Genomic DNA, 24852 nt, shown 5'->3' on the forward strand with positions numbered 1-24852 from the left:
ACCTTTGTTTACATATTTGTTTTATTTTGTTTAATTATTATTATATTCAATTTTATTTTACTTTTTCATATTGTATTTTGATAAAAAAAATGTTAATGTATCCAACATTTTTTTTTGTTTGGTAGGGCATGTAGTGTAGTATATAAGCAGCTGACACATGGTATTGAGAGCAGTAATAAATTTATCTTCAAACCTTAAACATCTACTTTATTTACCTAGTCCCGTCCTTACATAACAAACATCCATCCACACATACAAACTTTCACGTTTATAATAGTAGTAGGAAGTAGGAAGTATAGTTTTTAAGTTATTGAAATTTACTATCATTTATACAGACTTTAAGAACTTCACACGAAAAGAATGAATAAATAATTATCGCCCTGCATTGAAGTCAGCAATCTTGACTTACAACCATATTTTAGTTCATTTTCGTATGGTTTTCTATCACGCATATATTTTTAAATGTGCAAATTTACAATAGTAAAATAAATAAAAACACTAGATTTGGCCAAAGCTCACGTTCACGTACATTTGTGTTTGGCTCGGCGATAAAAGGATAAAGTTGGGTTCTATAAGAAAAAAATCAAATTCGCATCCAAACACATGCAGTTTATTACTGAATATCTTTACGCAATTAACATTTTTTTGACCTCCTACAGTAATTTTCCAAACCACTTATATTTACTTAATCTAATTTAAATGTTATCATCGGACGATTTTTATAAATTTCTATTTAAAATAAAGTGAAGAGTGGAGTTGATTATTTTACTTATTGTAATTCTATACGTTAAACAAAGTACAATACTAAAAATGGGGGTAAGGGAAGGGGGTGGATACAGATACAATAATTCGAATTATATTTTTGTTAAAATTAAAAGCGTCGTACATTGTAATAGAAGTTTATTCTTATTTATCCCTGTACATTGTCCTATAAACTAGACTTCATATATAATCAGATTTTTTAAGTATATTTAAAAAATATACTCTGACATGTTTAATATTATTTAAGTAGTTAATTGAAAAAACTAATTTAATACTATCTAAAATATTTCAACTTCATATAAATAGGACAACTTATTGGAATAAATGAGAATAATCCTTAAAATAAATTACGTATGCAGCTAATTATTCCATATTTAATATATAATAATGATATAAGCCAACTGTTTAGAGAGTAATTAATAATCTATAATTGTCAATCAACTTACATATTTAAGTATAACATTAATTTAGCTTAGTATACTAGCCATTAAAACTACTTTTTTTTATTAAATAATTTCGGTAATGTATCGATAAAGTAATATATGTATGCACTCTTCAAATATAGCCTAGAGGGTATTGAATATATTATAGTATTATCATATTATTATACAGTTATGATTTGAGCACACCTACTTTTGAACAATAATTGAATGCTAAATTAATCTCTGTACAATTTTTGATACCATTAAAAATGTCTAAAGCAGCATTATATACATTGTTTCATAGAAAAATAAATAAAATTGTGATGCCTCAATTTTAATGTATGAAATAATAAAAAACGATATAGTTTTAATTATATTTTAAGTGTCAAAAAGGATAAAATTATTACATTCGATTGAATCAAATTATAATTTAAAACATTCTATTAATTACAAAGTTTCATGAATAAATAAATCATACAAACAGTTCTTGTTGTGGATAAAACCATTACGGAACTATAAAAATTATACAAATCTAATTCAAAATAATTGGTCTACAATATGTTCTAGGCTAATTTTAAGGAAACTAATATTAAAAAAAAAGTAAATGACTTATTGGATGACATTCGAAAATTAAACTATACATGTTAAGTTTTGGCTAGAGGCGGACTTTTTTTTTGATAAATAATATTAAAATTGGCATTTGATCGAGACATTACATCATAAATAATTTTATATTACAATTAGATACAGCTACATATTAATAGGCTGCATGCCATAGTTACATTTTCACATTACTTTTACAATTATTTGTATATTTATTAAGCAAAATTATGAATATAGTTAATGTAATATTTAATACAATACTGTATTTTTAATATTGACAATTTTTTTTTACTGTCCTACTGGGATTGTAGCAAAGACAAATAGTCTTTGTTACAAAGATAATATATTCAAAATTATATCTGTTATAATATCAATGTTGTGGAATATTATACTGTTCACGATTCTATAGTCTTTTGCATGTTACAAGAAATGAAAATTGTTTTGACCCATATTAGTAATTATTTATCTGTTTTGGCAGTGATTAACGTTACTAAAACAAAATATGTATTTTGTTTATTTCAACTTCTATGTAGGAAAAATGTGAGTAAGTTTTAGGGTAATTTCCATAGCTACATACACTAACAATTTTCTCTTAACTTTAAACTCTGTTAATGTAATAATTTTTATGTCACCTGGAAATATTTTAATTTGATCGAGCATTTGATTTATTATTATTGTTATTGTTGCGTTTAAAGTTTATACTGATGCCTGTATCGTTCAAATGGCCTTTTGTTAATTATTTTGCATAGTCCGACTTAATATTTAAGTTCTCCCATATTCTTATGGTGCATTTGTGTTTGTCAATTTATGTTTATTACATAATTTTTAGACAATACAAAAGTTGGTAATATTACTTCGATAGAGTTTTAAGGAATAACAAATGCCAATATATAATATTATATATTTCTGGTTGTCCGTCCGTCGCATGAGATCTCTTTGACGTATCACGACTCGCCGTTGCCGCTGTCGTCGCCATCTTCACCCCCCTCCAACTCCTCCTCAGAGTCGGTGTCGAGGTCATCGTAGTCATCATCATAGAAGTCTGTCATGTCCAACTGAAAGAAAATTATGATTGATGAAATAACACTACATATTTTATGTTACTAAGTTTACATAATTTCTATGTGGATTAATTCGTTGCCTGTATACAGGATCATCTGGTTGAGATGAGATCACGGAGGTATCACACTAATTCCTTTATTTTATTGTCAAACAACAATATTTATTTTAATAACATGTTAATATTATTATGTTTAATATTGTTATGTTTACTGGTGGTAGGGCTTTGTGCAAGCTCGTCTGGGTAGGTACCACCCACTCATCAGATATTCTACCGCAAAACAGCAATACTTGATATTGTTGTGTTCCGGTTTGAAGGGTGAGTGAGCCAGTGTAATTACAGGCACAAGGGACATAAAATCTTAGTTCCCAAGGTTGGTGGCGCATTGGATATGTAAGCGATGGTTGACATTTCTTACAATGCCAATGTCTAAGAGCGTTGGTGACCACTTACCATCAGGTGGCCCATATGCTCGTCCGCCTTCCTATTCTATAAAAAAATGTATAGGGGATTTGTTCTTGAACCCACGGCAAAAAATCCTTGAAAATAATATAAGTGCTTTATCTTTCTTGCAACGACACACCAATAACATTGGTTATTTCTATATGGTGATAACTATTCTATAAGGTAGTCAAATTGCCTAGGATTATAGTCACATTTTATTAGATTATATTCATAATATGCTATTAAAATGTATATTTAAATGAATACAATGCCTACCTGTGGTTCTTGTGTTGTCGATTTTACTTGTGTTTTAATGCAATAATCTTCTAATGTTAAAGGTACGACTATTCCTTCTTTCTCTGCTTCTATGCGCGCCACTTGAGCTTGTTTTCTGTAATAAACAATGCGTTTAAGTGAAACAATTATAATACTTAATTCTGTAAGGAAAAGTGCTTAATCTTATCTTCGAAATTAACATTTACATTATTATGATGCAAATCCACTGAAATAGTTAGCAATATTTCAGAGAGTCACCAACTCATATTGACAACACATGCAAGTTGCCTAATTACAAAAAGAATGATTCCGAGAGTGTTTTATATAATCTTTAGAGTAATTTAAAAGGACTAAAAAGATTGCTATCGTATTTATCATGTGTTTTGAAAATTAGGAACTAAGTATGTCAATGGGGGTGTACTACTTATGGTATGTTGTTTGTGGTATGTCAACCACTCATCAATTTTTTTTTTATATTCGCCAGGAGGGCAAATGACTACTCCACCTGATGGTAAGTGGTAGTAGAGTCCAAACGCGACGACGGCCAGTACAGACGGGAAAAACGTTCTGCACTAGCCGCCTTCGCCTTGCCGGCCCGCAAGATGCCTCTTCACGCCTCGTTTGAAGGAACCCGGGTTGTAAGAGGAGAGGAACACGTGAGCTGGTAAGGAATTCCATTTTTTGGAAGCGCGACAAAGAAAGGAGTTGCCAAATTTCTTTGTTCGCGATGGAATTGATGTCACAGTTAGGCGGTGACATCGAGAACCAGCTCGCGTGGACTTAAGAAGGAAGGGGGAAGCAGGAATTAGAGAGAATAATTCCTCAGAGCACTCGCCGTGATACAGTCGATAGAAAGCGCTGCTATCTCTCGACGAAATTGTAAAGGTTCGGGGTTGTTAGTGACCTTTACGTCGCCAATAATGCGGACCGCACGTCGCTGCAACCGATCCAAGGCCTCCAGTAGGTACTTAGCGGAGCCATCCCAAAGATGCGAGCAATATTCCACGCAAGACCGTACCTGTGTTTAGTACAGCAGGCACAGTTGTTGTGGCGTGAAAAAACGCCGCACCTTGTTCAGAACTCCGAGTTTCCGTGAAGCTGTTTTTATAACAGCCTCGATGTAATCCCTTGGACTAAGGTCGTAGCGAACGTCAATCCCCAGCATGGCGATTTTGCTTTGTATCACCAGCGGAGTACCACAGAGGGAGGGAAGAGGGGAAAATGCTGACTTTTTCGCTGTGAGAGCGCATACCTGTGTTTTCCTGGCATTAAACTCAACAAGATTATCAGAGATCCCCTTTTTTGGGAACCGCTTGCACATTAGCTCTTCTCCAAGCCTCCGGCACACATCCCGAAGAGAGAGAAAGTTGAAACAGGCGCGTTAACACAGGAGACAGCTCCGCTGCGCACTTCTTCAGCACTATGGCTGGTATTCCATCGGGACCGCCAGCTTTCCGTACATCGAGTGATTGCAGCTCCGCACGCACATCACGTTGCCTGATTTTGATGTCAGGCATCGTATGGCCACACGAAGGTATTGTAGGTGGCAGCGCACTACAATCATCGATGACGGAATTATCGGCAAAGAGTTTATCCAGGAGATCAGCTTGCTCTTTCGGACTGTGAGCTAGCGATCCGTCCGGATTTCTGAGCGGTGGCAGCGAAGGTTGGTTTGAAATTATCCCACCGCTAAACATAATGACTCTGCATTCCGTGTGTAGAATACACACAGAATGGTTTGAGGGGTGAGTGAGCCATCGTAATTACAGGCACAAGACATCATAGATCACATAGTTGGCAGTTCATTGACGATGTATGGAGTGGTTTACACTTTATGCATTGTCAGTGACCATGGGTAAACGTGATCAGTTATCACCGGTGACATATTTGCTCATTTGCCTTCTTAAAATAAAGGCTTTTGTATAAACTTGCTTCAACGTTTACTGTTTCTAATTAGAATAATGTTGATTTTAAAACACCCTGAAAAATTGTTCATCAATAGATAACATTTTTCAAGTCAACCCACTTTAAATCGTTCGTTTGAGCCTTTTTACCGATTTTAATTATTCTGACTACACTAAGCAAAATGGAACGTATTTGTTGAAATGGCATGTAAATAATCCTAATTACAAAAACCTTTGTTTAAATAAATGAAATCAACGTTGTTCATCATAAATTTACGATGCATCGATGTACGATGAATGAATTACTTCATTTCAAACAATGGAATAAATTAGAACATACATGAAACATAAGGTCATTTGCACGATAACCAACATTCGGCACGGCATTGAAGCAGGAGACGTACTTATAAATTGATATGACTCCAGGGGATAGAATAGATGGATCTTAACTCATGTGCGCGAGTTTAAATCCGAAAGAGAACCATTGAGTTTTCATGTGTTAAATTTGTGTTGTCTAATGATGACGATAATGTCCTCCTGACCGGTTTTAATCACGGTGGTCAATATTAAGAGAGGATAGCCAAGTATACAGGACATTTTGTAGTGTACAAGTGTGAGAGCTAACATAGATGCATTTTATTCCGTCACTCTCATAATCCTAAGGGATGGCAATCCGACATGACCGAAAAGAGTTCAGGCGCAGAACCAAATACTTAATCCGAGTAGAGCTGCATGGTGGAATGAGCTTAAAATCTTCTTTAAATGACACAGTACAGTGGTAGAGTTTTGATGAGTTATTGTAATTTTTACCTTATTATATTTTCGTACTCCTTATCCTTGCCCTTGGAATCACGCCAGCGGCGGTACATGACGCTCGCGTCAACATTTGCTGGGCTGAACGTGTTCGGCTCGTTCAGTAGAGAGATGACTGATAGTAGCACGGTGCGAACGGATTGCGTAGGGTTCCAGCGCTCGCACGGCAACTCACCCGACTGTGGGTCGTCCACCGGTGGATGAAGGATTGATATGCAAAGATCACCGTTCTGAAAAAAAAATGAAAAAAAAAGTTTAAATTTTTCTTATTATATTCCTATATCATTGAATTTAGAATTTCGAAGTACGACTAATTCTATAATAACAAAATTCATTAAACCAAAAGAAGGAAATCTATGTGGGTACAAATTGACATAAAATGTTCATTTATTTGGACCGATATATCTTTAAATATTTTGGGATAACAAGATTACTTAAATATTGTATATACGATACACGGGCGGTACACAAAAATAAAGAACAACAAATTAAACTCTTCATTTAAAATAATGTGTGGGTATGACAAATAGAAGATGCAATATTATGTATCGTTTGTGTTATAGCAATTACATAACAATTGATATTATTGTCTTTAACTAATTTAAAAATTAAAACTTTGTAAGATAAATGCTATAATCAAATAATATATGAAATAAAGAAAAATACAATAATCAAATGAAACTGTAGAGTATTAGTCGCTGATAGTATTAAATGAAACTCTTAAAACAATTTCATAACAAATGCAAATACTTTAGGGCCTTGAAAACTTTTTTTAACATATGACTAAATATCCTTAATGATATAAGGTAATTCATTGTATAACCGTGCTCCTTTATATAATATACTTTTTTACCGTAGTTGGTTCTTAGTCGTACGAGACATATATTAATCATCCGTTTAGTTATCCGTTTCTATGTTTATCCTATTTTTGTAAACGATAGTTTTGTGTTTATGTTTTTGTTCAAAATCTTTTGTACTAATATACACGTGTTTATATATTTGGGACACTGTCATCAACCCTGTTTCGTTATACACTTTTTCAGTAGGATATCTTGAAAACAAAACACGTTAAAACCAGTTTAATACGATGCTCGCGTAATTGTATAATTAGCAACGTTATATTTGACGAAAATCGTCACAATGTTGTTTATTACGATAATTAATTTACTGGTGGTAGGGCTTTGTGCAAGCTCGTCTGGGTAGGTACCACCCACTCATCAGATATTCTACTGGTGGTAGGGCTTTGTGCAAGCTCGTCTGGGTAGGTACCACCCACTCATCAGATATTCTACCGCATAACAGCAATACTTGATATTGTTGTGTTCCGGTTTGAAGGGTGAGTGAGCCAGTGTAATTACAGGCACAAGGGACATAAAATCTTAGTTCCCAAGGTTGGTGGCGCATTGGCTATAAGCGATGGTTGACATTTCTTACAATGCCAATGTCTAAGGGCGTTTGGTGACCACTTACCATCAGGTGGCCCATATGCTCGTCCACCTTCCTATTCCATAAAAAAAAAGAAAAAAAAACATATTTATTTAATTTGAGTTTACGAGATAAATGAGACGGTTTCGTGTATGCATATTATACGTGTCCGCTATCTTATCCAAGAATCAACATTCCATGTGTACCACTGATTGAAATCTTACTTTCGTTAGAAAATAAATCTTCTTGTTTAAAAACATAAAGTATTTTAATTCTCTACATATTAAAAAAATGGAATTAATAATAGTGTTATGTGCGAATATTATGCGTTACCGAATAAGTATATTATACGAAGATATCCTATATGTTAATATCTCTTAGTTTATGATGTTTACATAGCAAAAAAATAAATAAAAACAAAACGACGAAAAAAAAAACTAACAATTGAAAAACAATCTTTAAAATGTGGAAAATAATATTTATAATTTATATATTACTTTTAATATATAAATAGCGATATAAATAAAGACGACTGGTAGTTCTCTTAAGCACTTGTTTCTCGATTTTTCACTTTTCAGTATGTTATTGCGTCGTTTAGTTTGCGGTGAAATATTCGACACGTGTTTTAAGCAATCGTAAAACAATGAGCCGATGAAAGAGGTCGGACATTTATTCTCCCGTGACACATTAAATAAAACTAATTAAAATGTCGTTGGTGAAGAGATAATTTCGTGTGTATAAGGTACATATTAAGTGATCGGAAGACTTCTAAGGCTTGGAGCGACCGTATATATCTAAATACACTAGTATCGAAAGTTGGCAAAGTAAAATACTCCATTTCAATATGCATGGTTATATTATGCAGACAGACGTATGTATGGCATTTGAGCCGAAAATTCAGCTGAATATTTACGAATACAAACTGAAAATTTGGTAAATACTGAAGGTATTAAACGATTATTCAGCTCGTTATAGCTCTGTACTAAGAATGAATATATATATATATAACGGATGTAAGTAATGAGTATAGCTTGAAACTACAAGTTATAATTTTTATTTTTTGTACAGTATCATATTATGTTATGTTATTAAGTATATTGTTTATTTTTTTAAATAACAATGTATTAAGTCACAGCCGTTACTAATATATTAATATCCTAATAATAATATCCTGGGGCATTTTTCACACACGGCCATCTGATCCCAAATTAAGCTTGTACAAAGCTTGTGCTATGGAAACCAGACAACTGATATACTACTTCTCTTCTGTAAATACATACTTTTATAGATAATTACACCCAGACTCAGGACAAACAGACATGTTCATGCACACAAATATCTGTCCTGGATGGGAATCGAACCTACAACTATCGGCGTGAAAAGCAAGTATCTACCAACCACGCCAACCGGCTCGTTGTTATATGTAATCTACGATGTAAATTCATTGAAATATATAATCTACAATCTGCTTTAAATGTTTAAATTTATCGCTAATAATATACTAAGAACGTTAATATGTACCAAATATATAAAACCTTTTTATTAATCTCTTTACATTATAAATTTTTTGAATAATATTATACGGTGGTGTGACTCCGAATGATATTTTCTTTGTGGCGATACATATCGAATTAAGTTTATTTATAACTGTTCCCAATATATGCAGTGATCTAAATTTATTCATAAGGCCCCCGCGTAGGAAAATAGCAATTGATAATTTCGGCTTGTGAATGATAAAACATCTATATACATAATAATATCCTGGGACATTTTTCGCACACGGCTATATATCTGATCCAAAATTAAGTTTGTGCAAAGCTTGTGCTATGGAAACCAGACAACTGATATACTACATATACTGCTTTTCTTTTGTAAATACATACTTATATAGATAATTACACCCAGACTCAGGACAAACAGACATGTTCATGCACACAAATGTCTGTCCTGGGTGGGAATCGAACCACACCAACCGGCTCGTCATACATATATGTATAGTTTGTACGTAAAAAATTGCTTTCAAAGAATCGACGGTTATTAAACCTGTATAGTATTTATCGCTTCACGGTATATAGAGCTCTGCGAATCGTACCCGATGCAAGTAACAGTTTGGTTACATAAAAACCATTGTTGTCGACTCGGCTTATGTATTCGTAATACATGCTTAAAAATCAACCGCAGTCATTTCGAAATAAATTATTCTAATTTTGAAATTTGTTTTTCTTTCGAAGAACGATCATGTAAAAACGTACTTGTTTACGTTTTTATCAGATTCTTATGAATATATGCATGACTGTCTGGAACATAATTTTCGCAAGTATAAACAGTTATAAATTCTAGTACTTGGTATTGTAGTGTCCCGGGTTGAAGGGTGAGTGAGCCAGTGTAATTACAGGCACAAGGGACATAACATCCTAGTTCCCAAGGTTGATGGCGCATGGTGATGTAAGCGATGGTTACCATTTCTTACAATGCCAATGTCTATGGGCGTTGGTGACCACTTACCATCAGGTGGCCCATATGCTATTCCGCCTTCCTATTCTATAAAAAAAAATACATATTACAGTATTGCAAGGACATAATAATAATAAATAATTTCTTAGAATATATAAATTGAATGAAGTTCAGATGAAATTAAGTAACCGTCTGTTAGGCCCTATTTTGTCTCTAAATGCAAATATAACCTAGTACTGTATTCATTTGCTAAAGACTTATAACCTTTGACTGCAGCCTGTTATGTAATGGGCACAAACGAGTACCATTGCTTTAACTACCAATGCAAAATATGAATGTTATATATTTTTTTTATTACACAAATATACTAAGCTGGATAACTAGTAAATCGATCAAAGAATTTTGATGAAATGTTCAATCTCCTATTAAGAACGTTCTAGTTCTTTCAAACGCCTATATTAGAAAGAGTGGATCAAGTAAGAAATATTTATAATAATAATAATATCCTGGAACATTATTCACACACGGCCATCTGATCCCAAACTAAGCAGAGCTTGAACTATTTATTTGTTTGGATCTCCAACTATTACTATACTATGGAAATCAGACAACTATATATACTACTTTTCTTTTGTAAATACATACTTATATAGATAATTACACCCTGACTCAGGACAAACAGACATGTTCATGCACACAAATGTCTGTCCTGGATGCGAATCGAACCCACAACCTTCGGCGTGAAAGGCCGAAGGTTGTGGGTTATCTACTAACCACGCCATCCAGCCCGTCAAATTTTTGACATCAATTATGGCAGTTAATTTGAGGCTATTATTTATAAATTTATTAAATTAATAGCGATAGAACATCACGACATAATTTGGAAAAGTTGAAAATACTCGAGTTATATTTTGGAATAAACAATTCCCATTATGAATTCAAAATGGCGGATAATGCAATGATGGAATCGGTTCGCCATTTTGAATTTAAATTTTAAAATTGAAACTATCAGAAACTTTAAAAGGTTACAGCGATAAAATATCTGAAGGGTTTTTTTTTTAAATTTGAAACATCTATCGCTTCTGGGACTAAATGTTCTTAAATAGTGCAGTAGGTAATTTAAATAGTACAACGTTTGCAAAGTCTCTGAGGTTCTTTTTAGATTACTAAATCAGAAATGTTAACCTTCACGATTCGTTAAACAGATTACAATTCCAAACACAGCTTTGGAGATTGTTAGAATTATTATTTTGGACTTTAGTTCGTTGTAATAGAATACAAATAAAGATAAATGACATCGTATGCTGTATGAAATAAAACCAAGGGCAAAATGTAGAGGTAAGCCGCTCAGAATACCTAGGCTTCTTCCGCTATCTCCTTATACAAGTAATATATCTTAAGAACAATTTATAATACAGCGATGTGACTTTTTAAATTATACTGCAATAATTTTAACCGGTCGATAGTACAACAAAAGTTTTCTGCGTTCTCCTTATGTAACTAAATGTAAGCTCCAAAACCTTCTCCTCAAAAAGGGAGAGGAGGCCTTAGCCCAGCAGTGGGATTCACAGACTGTTACTAAACGTAACAATGGATTATAATTATGTACATACATCATTAATTGATATCATTTTATAGAATAATATTACCTAACCCGTGGTTGGTTTACCATCTCATTTAAAAAAAGGTTAGACTTTTAAACCAGTTTAAATTTTATGTTATGTAGTTTAAAAAAATGAAATATAATATAGTACACGTAGTTTACTTTTTGAAAATAATATTGCGAAATCTTAAACTAAGAGTAAAATATATTTTTATTCCGAATATTTCATGTAAGTAAATTGTATTGGCATTTACACGAGGTTACTAAATATAATTTAGAGGAAAGGTGACGAATAATTCGTGAGTGATTTCCTACTAGCATTTAAGATTGAAATTTATTTTATAAATATAACTCAACAGTTTTAAGTTTATAATTACGACATGTATATTTTTAACCTAATAATTATTTTATATTTAGAGTTAGTGACTTAGTTTTTTTTAATAATTAATGTACTACTAAAAAATATTTAATGTTTTAAAAAGTTACATACGGTAAATTATTTAATATTACTGGTGGTAGGGCTTTGTGCAAGCTCGTCTGGGTAGGTACCACCCACTCATCAGATATTCTACCGCAAAACAGCAATACTTGATATTGTTGTGTTCCGGTTTGAAGGGTGAGTGAGCCAGTGTAATTACAGGCACAAGGGACATAAAATCTTAGTTCCCAAGGTTGGTGGCGCATTGGCTATAAGCGATGGTTGACATTTCTTACACTGGCAATGTCTAAGGGCGTTTGGTGACCACTTACCATCAGGTGGCCCATATGCTCGTCCACCTTCCTATTCTATAAAAAAAAAATTATTAACTAATTATATATAGGATAATGAAGTCGGTAAGAAATTTATAATAATTGGTGCATCTAATTTTAACTAATATTATAAAGGCAAATGTAAGTTATTTTATTTGTTTTTGTTATACTTTTAACAATCATCACTAAATTTTGCATACGCTTTGTTAGGGATACAGAAACAAAGCACATAGGGTTCTTAACACCCCCCTCCACCACCACCACACACACCAGACTCGGACGAAACCGTGAGCGGCAAATAATAAGCAATAAATAATTATTTTAAATATATATGAAACAACACATTTCGAACATGACAATTTAAATAAATGCCGTGGAGTACCGGCTTAGAATAGTACTCCCCCAATCTCATCCCGTGGGTGTCGTAAGAGGCGACTGAGGGACGGGGAAAAGGGGGGATGGGCAGCAGCGTCCCCCCTCCCATAAACATCTTACCCCCTACTGCGCTCGCCAACACGCCTGCCCAGCGCGGCGAGTATGGGCAAACCCCTCCCTTAATGGCAGATGCGCCCAAAAAAAGGCCCCCAGTTACCGGCAAGCCCGCTAGGCCCGACCAAGGTAGCGGTCGCGGTATCGGCAGGGCAGGGGGTGCTAAGAATCACCGGTTCACGGCAGGCTACCGTATAAAACGACTGAAAATGGCAACGTATAATGGACGCTCGATGAGGCTGGACCATCACCTCGCCGAATTAGAAGTAGAGTTAAGTCATATAAACTGGCATATACTGGGGTTATCTGAAGTCCGAAGACAGGGGGAGGACACGATAACTAGAGTCCGGTAACTTACTCTACTTCCGCGAAGGTGATAACCTCTCCCAGGGTGGTGTCGGTTTTCTAGTCAAAAAGGATCTCATTAGCAGCATTGTGGAAATCAGTAGTGTGTCGAACCGGGTAGCGTACCTTGTCCTAAAACTTTCCGACAGGTACTCCCTGAAGGTTGTACAGGTATATGCGCCAACTTCGACATACTCTGATGATGTGGTCGAAGCGATGTACGAGGACATCGCAAAGGCCCTCAACGACACCTCGAGGGCCCACTACAATGTTGTTATGGGAGACTTTAATGCTAAAGTGGGAGTACAAGATAGCGGTGAATCGAAAGTCGGACCTTACGGCTTGGGCTGCAGAAATCACAGGGGGCAAATGCTGGTAAACTTTCTCGAAGCGCAGGGGCTTTTTTTGATGAATTCTTTCTTTCAAAAAAAGCCTCAGAGGAGGTGGACCTGGCGAAGCCCCGATAACGTGACAAGGAACGATACATATTTAGAGATGTTTCAGTGATCAACAGGTTTAATACCGGAAGTGATCACCGCTTGGTTCGAGGCACTCTAAATATCAACTTAAAAGCCGAAAGATCGAGAATGATGAGGTCTACTCTCCGACCTACCATGCTCCAAGCTGCTCAAGGCTCCGAAAAGTTCCAAATGGAACTTCAAAATCGATTCACCGCGTTGGAAACCATAAGCAGCATTGATGAGAGAACCGACACGCTGGTCAAAATACTGCAAAACACATCCCGCAAGTGTTTTCCGCCACAGAGAAGAGACAACGCACCAAAACTCTCTGCTGAGACACTCGAGCTCATGAGAAAACGACGAGAACTACCATCGTTTTTGTCAGATAAGGCCTTAAACCGAACAATAAAAACGCTGACGCGACGCGATATCCGACGCTCCAATACCCGTGCCATCAAGGCTGCGATTGAGCAAAATCGGGGATCGAAAGTGTTCGCTCGCAAGTTTGGGAGGCCACGTCTGACAAAACTTAAAACTGAAAATGGTGGGGTCGTACCTCTAGGCCTGAGATTGTCGGAGAAGTAGAGAGGTTTTATGGGCAGTTGTTCTCTTCAAGATCGGATAAACCCGTGGGAATCAGTATTGATGACCAGCGCGCCCCTATTATGCGCCATTACTCGGAGGAGCTGCCGGTCGTTGACCAAGGAGAGATTAGGGCGGCTCTAGAACAGCTTAAAAACAACAAAGCTCCGGGTGATGACGGAATCACAACAGAGTTGCTTAAGGCAGGCGGGACTCCGGTCCTGAAAGAGCTAGCAAGCCTCTTTAATTCCGTCATCCAACATGGCAAGACCCCGGAAACGTGGAGCGGGAGTGAGGTGGTACTGTTTTTCAAGAAAGGTGATAAAACCCTCTTGAAAAACTACAGACCAATCTCCCTCCTGAGTCACGTGTATAAGCTGTTCTCAAGAGTCGTCACGAACCGTCTCGCCAGACGACTTGACGAGTTCCAGCCCCCAGAGCAAGCCGGCTTTCGATCAGGCTACAGCACCGTGGACCACATCCATACTGTTCGGCAGATTGTGCAGAAGACCGAAGAGTACAATCAGCCGCTGTGTATGGCATTCGTGGACTACGAGAAAGCCTTCGACTTCATCGAAACCTGGGCAGTGCTCGACTCATTGCAGAGATGTCATATCGATTGGAGATATATCAAGGTACTGAGATGTCTGTACAACGCCGCTACAATGACTGTCCACATCCAGGACTGTAAGACGAAGGCGATCCAACTGCGCAGAGGGGTGAGACATGGGGATGTAATATCCCCGAAACTGTTCACCAACGCGTTGGAAGACGTTTTCAAAACGCTGGATTGGACTATGTATGGAGTCAATGTAAACGGCGAGTACATCTCACACCTTCGATTTGCCGACGATATCGTCATCATAGCAGAGTCGCTGGAACAACTCACCGAAATGCTGCGTAGCCTAGGCGAGTCTTCCCGGTGTGTCGGTCTCGGTATGAACTTGGACAAGACCAAGGTCATGTTCAATAGGCATGTCGTGCCGGGACCGATATACGTCGAGGGGAAACCTCTCGAAGTTGTTAGTGAATATACCTACCTAGGACAGATAATACAAGTCGGTAGGAACAACTTCGAGAAGGAAGCCGATCGAAGAATTCGCTTGGGATGGGCAGCATTTGGCAACCTTCGTCAAGTCCTCAAGTCGTCTATACCGCAATGTTTGAAGACGAAAGTCTTCAACCAATGCGTCTTACCTGCCATGACATACGGTGCCGAAACGTGGACACTAACTGCGGGACTAGTCCACAAATTCAAAGTCGCTCAGCGTGCTATGGAGCGAGCTATGCTCGGAGTATCTTTGAAGGATAAGATCAGAAATGAGATTATCCGGAAAAGAACCGGAGTCACCGACATAGCTTGCAAAATTAGCAGGCTGAAGTGGCAGTGGGCTGGTCACGTATGTCGTAGGACCGATGGCCGTTGGAGCAGACGAGTCCTAGAGTGGAGACCGCGAATCGGCAAGCGCAGCGTAGGGCGCCCTCCAGCCAGGTGGACCGACGACCTTAAGAAGGTGGCGGGCACCAACTGGATGCGGAAGGCGGAGGACAGGGAGCTTTGGCGCACCTTGGGAGAGGCCTATGTTCAGCAGTGGACAACGATTGGCTGTTGATTGCTTGATTGATTTGAATTTAAATAAAATTTTACATAAACAAAGAAAATAAATTAAAGTAATTATTTGAATCGTGATAACTGACGTAGATATTAAGCAATAATTATTTCGAATAAATAACACAAAAGATTTCCCGAACACGACGTGACGTTTTGATTTTTTACCTAATACATAAAAATGATAAATGTGATAATGTGTGTAAAAGATTCATAAATAAATATTATTGTAAGCATGAACATATATAGTTCATTACAAATAAAAATAGATTTCGTACTTTAAATTTAACCTTAATTATTCGAATAAGTCGAGATGGCCCAGTGGTAAGGACGCGTGAATCTTAACCGATGAACGTGGGTTCAAACCCGGGCAAGCACCTCTGAATTTTCATGTGCTTAATTTCTGTTTATAATTCATCTCGTGCTTTTCGGTGAAGGAAAACATCGTGAGGAAACCTGCATGTGTCTAATTTTATCGAAATTCTGCCACATGTGTATTCCACCAACCCGCATTGGAGCAGCGTAGTGGAATAAGCTCCAAACCTTCTCCTCAAAAAGGGAGAGGAGGCCTTAGCCCAGCAGTGGGACATTTACAGGCTGTTACTACTTACTACTACTATTGGAATTCAGTATTGTTATCACAAATGAGCAATTGGCATTAATAAATTAAAAGGTTTTTGTATAAATAATAATTTCAATAATTGTTATGTGACCTATTTATAAAATTGGTATTTGACTAACCAATCATAATTGATCTTTCTAATATTTTTTTTCGTTGCAATATTTGTTGTTCTATGAAAACCTGTTACAAAAGACAACATTAAAAAAATTACTTAAAACTATGCGTTGCATGACCATCGTTACGAAAAGCATTTTACTTTACGAACATCATGTAATATAAAAAAGTAAAAAAAAACTGTGTTGAGCATTAGAAAGGTTTTATGATTGATGAAATAAAATAATATTATCAATTTTTGATTCCAGCAACGTGGCATGTTTGTCTGTGACAAAAAGCTTTTGCTGCGCTTTAATTGACCAGGAGATGATTGTAACTCGCAATATTAATATTAAATATATGTACAAAACTTCTCTGAAATGTCGAGTCTGTAGAACAATTTGATACTATTTATCTAGAAAAAATGTTTACTGTACTTCAAATATATTTACACGGCATTTACTTATCAAACAATTATTATATAAGAAATGACAATAAGCATAGTTCTATCGATAGACTAATATTATATAAATCCTAGTTATTTGTGAATTTATTAATAACCTGAGCGCCTAATTATATTATACTTTTTATAAACATTACAGTAAATCTTTTCATTACGTATTTATCTTAAGATACCTGTGATGTACATCATCATAATGCTATTTATGAAATCTAATGAAAAGAACACTTATCGTAAAAAATGAGTCGTTGTTCACTCGCGTTAAGGTTTCTGACATATAATATATAGCCAACGTACAATGGAAAGAGCGCTAGTCGTATGGGAAAATTGTTTACAAAAAAAATAAAGAGACATTGCAAGATTGCAACGCCATTAGTGATGACATAAAATATAGAAAGAAAAAGCAACATGTGATAGCCGATCCAACTTAATGTTATGCCCTAGATATTAAAAAACTGAGCGTTCATCTATTCAGCATTACATAACCTGAATTGCTATTACATATAATATATTAGTTTAAATGAATACACTAAAACATAATTGTTGTATGAATTTGCAATTATCATATATATAAATATTGTTAAAACAATGTTAATTATTTAAATGTCCGTTTGTAAAATGTATGCAATCAATCGTAATCTATTATTATCTGTTATTTTTAATTGTACGATCTACTTGTCTTCCTGCCTACGTAAGTGGTTATGTAGTTATTGAGTTACGTACTAAATAACAAGGAAAATACTTAACTTACACGTTGTTTATATTATTTTTAATATTAAGAAACGAGTCTATTATTTAAATTTTGGTAATATATAAAGAGACGGGCAAAAATAAAATACGAAGATGCAATTAGTGTTTTTATATAAAATTACTTAATCAGTAATATAATGAGCACAAGGCGAGTAAGATTATATAACGAGGACTGTACTTTTAGATAGACTATCAAAATAACCGAGAATGGTATGTTTGCTATATTATAAATTTTATTTTATAAATATTATGCATCCAATATATAATCAACGCCTTTAATATAATTGATTTAGTGTGACATCTACATCTGCCTTATTAAAATTCTTTTCATAATGTAATTTTCCATACATACAGTTCTCATTTCTCAAAATGAATCGTGAGCAGGATCTAGATCGGGGAATTTGAAACCCGCAAGCACCAAGCACCAGCACATGCTTAATATTCATTATTACGTACATACATTATTCAACTTAACAGATATATACATAATTAGAAATAATCATTATAGGTTGCAAAAAATTCTCCCCATTATTAAGTTATATTTTATTATAGATTTTTATTAATCTAATAGGTACTTCTTTGTTTGAAGTCTTTATAAATAAATTTAGAATATTGTATAGTAATTTTGACATTGATCGTAATTGAAAAGGATCGTTGGCTGTTATATGATAAAGCATAGGGACCCTGGTTATAAATTATTATTTAAAGTCTACGGTATCCTGAAGCTGTGACTACACTCAATATTCATAACTACTACGATTGGGATAATGAGTACGTAGGTCTTAACTTTTAGGAATGCGTGGAGGAGTCCGTCCGGCCTTTACTATAACCCTTTGGTTTGGAGACCCTTTCTCCAATTGATAGCATCCAAACTGTTTATATATATTTATTACATAACTTGTAGTCAGATAAATAATTAAATAGTAGTCATTATGTAGTAAATTGGGAATCTATGATGCAGCTTCATAGTACAAAAACATAATGATATATCAATAAAACGATCATGTACCTAAGTATAAAATGCTGCCTCGTTGGACTTGTTCAAGCTTCAAGCCTCGGGTCAGGACACTATATTTATTGGGATTTTCTGTTAAGATATTTCCAATAGCAGCCCAGAAATTGGCAGTGTTTACAATTAGTGCTTTGGAATTGAAGTCGTTGATCTTGCCTTATCTCTTTAACGTCGCGTCTTTCATAATCCGATGGGATTGCGCCTCATCGGATTATGAAAGTACACTTGCATTTGCGAATACACACACACACACACAAAAACTTGGTAACTAGCTTTTCCCGGAGTCTTCTTTCTCACGAATTTAATTTCGTACTTACCGCATTTCCTAGTAAGGAACATGCCAAGTCTCAGGGGTACCTCCATATCAAATTTCATTACGATCATTTATTATGAGCCAAAAAATAGACAGAAAATACGATCAAAATCTATTCTATGATAACGTGTGACATTTCAAACAATTGACACGAATTTTAACGAATGGACGGGTCTCAGAGTTTTGCTAAACAAAGACACAGTGAAAGTAACCAAACAGCTCCGCTAACGGTCCTGTCTAAGGAGATACAAGAGAGCACACATAAGCCTGTCATATATCTTATTCATAACCGACTGGCTGTCCTAGAAGGACAAAGGCTAGATTCTATCAGGGTTGACAACTGTACCGATGAAACAGTACGTATGTTGCTAGAGCACGTGAAAATAATATCTACAGAATTTACAATTCATCAATTATTTTATTAAAATTGTGTAAATTATTTGACGCAACGTGAAAATTAACAATCGATCCATCTGCGTGTGCGTTAATTATAAAGGAACTAGTTTTCGACCAAGAATTCGTCTACGTGGCATTATATATGTATATCCTTCCTGGGGGATCAAGCTTGTTTCATACTATATTTTATCAAAATCGGTTTACTGGTTTTTAGCTTTGAAAACGTATCAGACATACAGCGTAACTTTCGCATTTATAATATCAGTATATATATTGGAATAGATTAGACGGGTTTTAATAGCGTGTATTGTTTGTATTTTCATTAAATAAATAAAATATTAGGACTTAATCGATTTTCATTCACGATAGACTGCTGTGACCTCAGTCGGCCTGTTACATAGATTTTTGGAAAATGTTTACGCCAATCGATTGTAAATATTTTATACGAGCAGTCAGCTCCGATGTCGTATGGGTAAAATATAGATTTTGTCTCGAGATATGTTTCAACCAATGAGATATAAACATTCGCCAATCGAACTTTCCACCCGTACTGTGATAATGCGTCGTACAGCACGCTAGCTTATTTTATCATGCGTTAAATATCACGTAACCTACAAACCTACTGGTTAGTATTTCAAATTGTAAAAGGCAATATTTATCTATATAAAACGTTTAAAATGATATTTATTTTCATAAAGATTAATAAAAAACTAAAACTAAAAAACAGTTGTCGTGTTATTATTACCGCTTATTTATTTAAACTGCCTCGTTGGTCTAGTGACTTGATGTAAGGTCACAGACCCGGAAGCCCAAGGTTTAAGTCCCAGGTCGGGCCAGTAAAAAGTTATTGGGTTTTTCCGTCAGAAAATTCTCAGTACCAGCCCGGAGTTTGGAAGTAAGAAGTGTGTACATTCCGTGCCTCGGAAAGCACGTAAAGCCGTAGGTCCTCCTTCTCCTCCGTTGCTGGACTCTTTCCGGTCGTGTCGGGTTGCCGTCCTATCGGATTATCGAGAGCTAGGGAATAGAGAGTGCACCTGTATTTGAGCACACACTAGTGCACTATATGTCCTGCGCAGTTTGCTAATCTCTCTTAAAAATTGGCCGCCGTGGCCGACATCGTTCTTGAGGACATTATTTATTATCATTATTATTATTTTTATTTAAAAATCTATATATAATGCGAGTTATCTAAAAAGATAGATGTTATAAAGATAGCTGGAACTGAATTATTTGTAAAAAAATTTAAGACGAACGAATCTCTTATACAATGTTTTGTTTTTATCTGTTAGGTATAGTATTGGGAGCGTTTGCAACAAAAGCGTACGGACCGACAATATAAGCATATTGTACTGTATATATATATACTGTATTGGCTTTTAAATCGTGATAAGTACTGCACACAGTAAATAGCTCGTTGGTCTGGCCTGCTATCCTATTAAGGATAAGGTTTGGAGTATTTGTATATTTATAGCTGAGGTTAATCCGACAAACGCAGATTTCCGTACTATGTTATCCTTTACCGGCAAGCACGAAATGAATTATATACACAAATTAAGCACGTGAGAACTCACGTTCTATCCACTGCTCACTCGATTCAAGTGTATGTTGTATGATGCGATTTGATTGCGAGAATAGTTTTATTGAAATAAAATAATCACAATATATTTAGACAAGACAATAATTTGAATACTTAGTTATACTGAAAGTATAACAGAAGCAGACTGTAAATTTGCCACCGTGGGCTTCCTTTCCTCATGACATGATTTGGAGTTTATTCCACCACACTGACCCAATGCGGGTTTGCGGATACACTTGTAAGAATTTTATTTTTTTTTTAGAAAACCTGCATGTGTAGGATACACATGCAGGTTTTCTTACAATATTTACCTACACTACCAAACACGAAATCAATTAGAAACAATAATTGAACGATATATTTATTATGCGTAAATAAGGCACGGTACATCTTGATTAATTATTCATTATTGTGTGATGTAAAAACAATAAAAATTGAAAGTCCTTGGGTTCAAAACGTGCTACGTGCCAACGATATGATTAAATTGATATTATCACTAAATAAAATAGAACAAAAATATTTAATGACAATGGATGCTACAAATGTTATTTCGACCTTATTTACGTACATTTAAAGTTCAAAGTCGACTTTATCTTTAAATTAGATATTACTAGAGCTGCAAATGTTTGAATTCTAACCAAATCAGTCGTGTGAACTTCCACATTTGACCTACTGCCCCACTTTCATTTACTGGTAGGTTTTCTTACCAGCTAGACAAATTTTATTTGTAAAATTAAAACAGTGTTTATCAATAATAATTACATTAAAATATAATAAATTGTGTGTAATTTAATAATAGTAGTGCTTAAACGTGTAAAAAAAGGTCTTTAATTGCAAAAAACATTGACAGAATATTTTATGTTATATATACAAAAATATTCAATAAGATAATGTAATATCATTCAATAAGATAATGTAATGTTGTAACGGAAATTTTAGTAGAGTTAGAAAATGTTACTTTTTTTAATACTATCTATTTTTAATCTGTGTGCATGTAGAGGAAACAACCGCAATGATTAAATTAATTTTGGCACCAATAAAATAGCTCATGTTTAGTTTCATTTACATTTTATTTCCGGAAATTTCTCAGAGACCAAAACCTAAGTCCCACGCAATTGAAAACACGGACATTATTTGAGATAGATTCATGATTTTAGACGATGCGGATCGCTGTTTTGCATTAAATAAGCTTAAAATAGTCATTTAATTTATTTGAATATCATAATTATGTATTTTTTAAATTTCTAATTAGCCGAATTACTAGAAAAGAATCGTAAAAATTTACATCTTGGCTTCGAATGTTGCAAAAAGAAAAAAAAATCCAACGTTATTTGTGCTAAGTATAAAAAGACAGAAGTATTAGTAGAACAATTAAATTTATAAACGTAAAGAAATATATAAAACGACTCATTTTTGTTTCCAAAGTTTAACAACGTTACACAGCGCTTTATTTATTTTCAAAGAAAATTTGATCCTTATTTAATTAATGGAACAAACATCGTCCCTCTGGGCCGTAAGCGAGACGATAGAAAAGATCCCTGAAGCGAGACATCCAGCAAAGTCCGAGTCCGAGGCGGTTAGCTACTTCAAATAATTATGCCTTTGTATGCTTTCACTAAAATACATATTTAGAGAAGAAATAAGAAAACGCTATTATATTGCTATGAGATATATTTGATGTATCAAGCAAAAATACAAAATAGTGGAGGCGGTAATATTAAAGTAGACTTGACTTGGTCCAGAATATTCCTTAAGAGAGGTCACTTGTTGTTATTGTTGCCATATTAAAATATAAAATACGAAGTGACGTTAAATAAAAATTAATAGAAACAATCATTATTTTGTAAATGATTTTATTCAAATGTTTAAATAATCATCAAATGGTTAGTAAATCTATGAACTATAGTTGTGTGCGCTGTAAATATTTATTTCGTAACTTTAACAATAAGTTTTTTTTAAAATATGAATTAGTTAATATAAACTGTTATGATGATCGAGCACAAAGTGAGATAGTCGGTGCGTCGCCCTCGGCTAAAAATACACGGGCGGTTCACTCGGAGCTTCCTCACAAAGAAAGCGCGTGAGTTCTGACCTCCAAATCGCATTATGACTTGAAACAATGTTGCAAACATTAACATTGAACGTTTAAAATAATATCCTGTATTCACGTGTGCCGCGTTGTTCCGGTACAGTAGAACAATCTCATCTCGGTATGAGCCGACTTACGCCCAGTCATATCAAAGTATTCGTTTTGTCTAATACAAGTTTGCAATTATTTATTGAATCCCTATTATGTCCCGATAATACTTTATTATTTCGTAGCCTTCTGATTCATAAGTAGCAATCTAATGGTACCTTCTGAATAACGTCACGTTGACGATACTTTTATCCGTAAGCAAAACGAAACGTTTCTTGATTACAGTAACTGGGCATAAGGGAATTTCGATATGCACATCCATAAATCAAGCACGTAAGTATTTTAACCAACCCGTATGGTGGGGGGTAGCACTGCATCAGCGAAAGAAACCACATGGATTCAGGCTGGATGCCAACCGTAAGTCTACCAAATTCTATACATGAAGTATACACATTCCGACAAAAATATGTGATAAAGGTAGTAATTAATGTTCATTTAATAAATTTAGTATGATCCAATGTGTATATAATTTAATAAACGTGCATATATTAAATAAACATAAAAGTAGATATGAGGAAGGAAGTAATTAAAAGGACATATCATATTGCGAAAAAACTAGAATATTCCGAGTAATGTCGAACCTTGGAAACGCGGCACCGAACTGTTTGACTGTTTGGTGACGTACGCACGGTGCGCATCACCCCACCATGCGGTTTCTCGGGCTGATTATAATTCATATTACTACTAAAAAATGGAAGCGCTGCGCACTATCTCTTGCGTTTTAGCATAGCGATTTAAGAAAACCGTAAGCACGTGGTGTTATAAGAAAGCATACGCTCGAAAGTTGGCACGGATCGTCGGCCGATGTGATGGAATAGCTTTCAGACGCTATTTACAGATGCAAGTGAATGTAGCACAAGTTCAAAGCGACCACCACGACGCAGGTCGACGTGAATAAGGTTAATTACCCCAAGGCCGGGAGGGTGCCTATGTTCAAGGGATATTCCCGTGTAAATGTAAATTTGTCAACGCAATCTTAACGCATCTCACGTTTGACTTTAATAATAAGTTATTTTAAAGTCAAGTATTTCGAAATTATCTTAAAAAAATTACTACTAGAATTTTATTTTACTATATAAAAGCAGAATTTCTTTCGTAGCATTATAATAATTAAATTCATGTAATTTCATTGTATGCTTTATCTATTTCATAAAATCGGTTTTTAATTTTTAATACTTAACTTCTTATGTACTTGTTGTTCGTTGTCTAAATGTGATTCACATCACATGCTTCAAATTAAGTATACTATGAGTCGGTTAGTAATCATCGCAGTTGCTACAAGCAAAGGTCATTCAACCATTATATCCTGTTTGAAGAAATTTTTTTAACGAACCTGCATAAAGCAAACTATTCTCTATAAAGTCTTTGATGGTATTATCCACTATAAATCAATTAAAATCGATTACAAATAAAGCATTCTCATTTAAGAGT

The 24852-nt window shown here is 35.0% G+C and overlaps 1 protein-coding gene across 1 annotated transcript in view; it reads right to left on the reverse strand.

Moving 5' to 3' along the window:
• Window positions 1–588: 588 nt before the first annotated feature.
• LOC126775130 (ubiquitin-conjugating enzyme E2 R2) overlaps window positions 589–24852 on the reverse strand; it is a 33421-nt gene continuing 9157 nt past the window's right edge. Inside the window, exons 3-5 of the mRNA XM_050496910.1 lie at window positions 6282–6514; window positions 3568–3682; window positions 589–2842 (exon numbers count right to left, since the gene is read on the reverse strand). Of these exons, the coding sequence (XP_050352867.1) occupies window positions 2732–2842; window positions 3568–3682; window positions 6282–6514 (459 nt within the window). The 3' untranslated portion in view covers window positions 589–2731. The remainder of the gene's footprint in view (window positions 2843–3567; window positions 3683–6281; window positions 6515–24852) is intronic.

Source organism: Nymphalis io, chromosome 17, assembly GCF_905147045.1.
Source record: "Nymphalis io chromosome 17, ilAglIoxx1.1, whole genome shotgun sequence".
Classification (NCBI taxonomy): domain Eukaryota; kingdom Metazoa; phylum Arthropoda; class Insecta; order Lepidoptera; family Nymphalidae; genus Nymphalis; species Nymphalis io.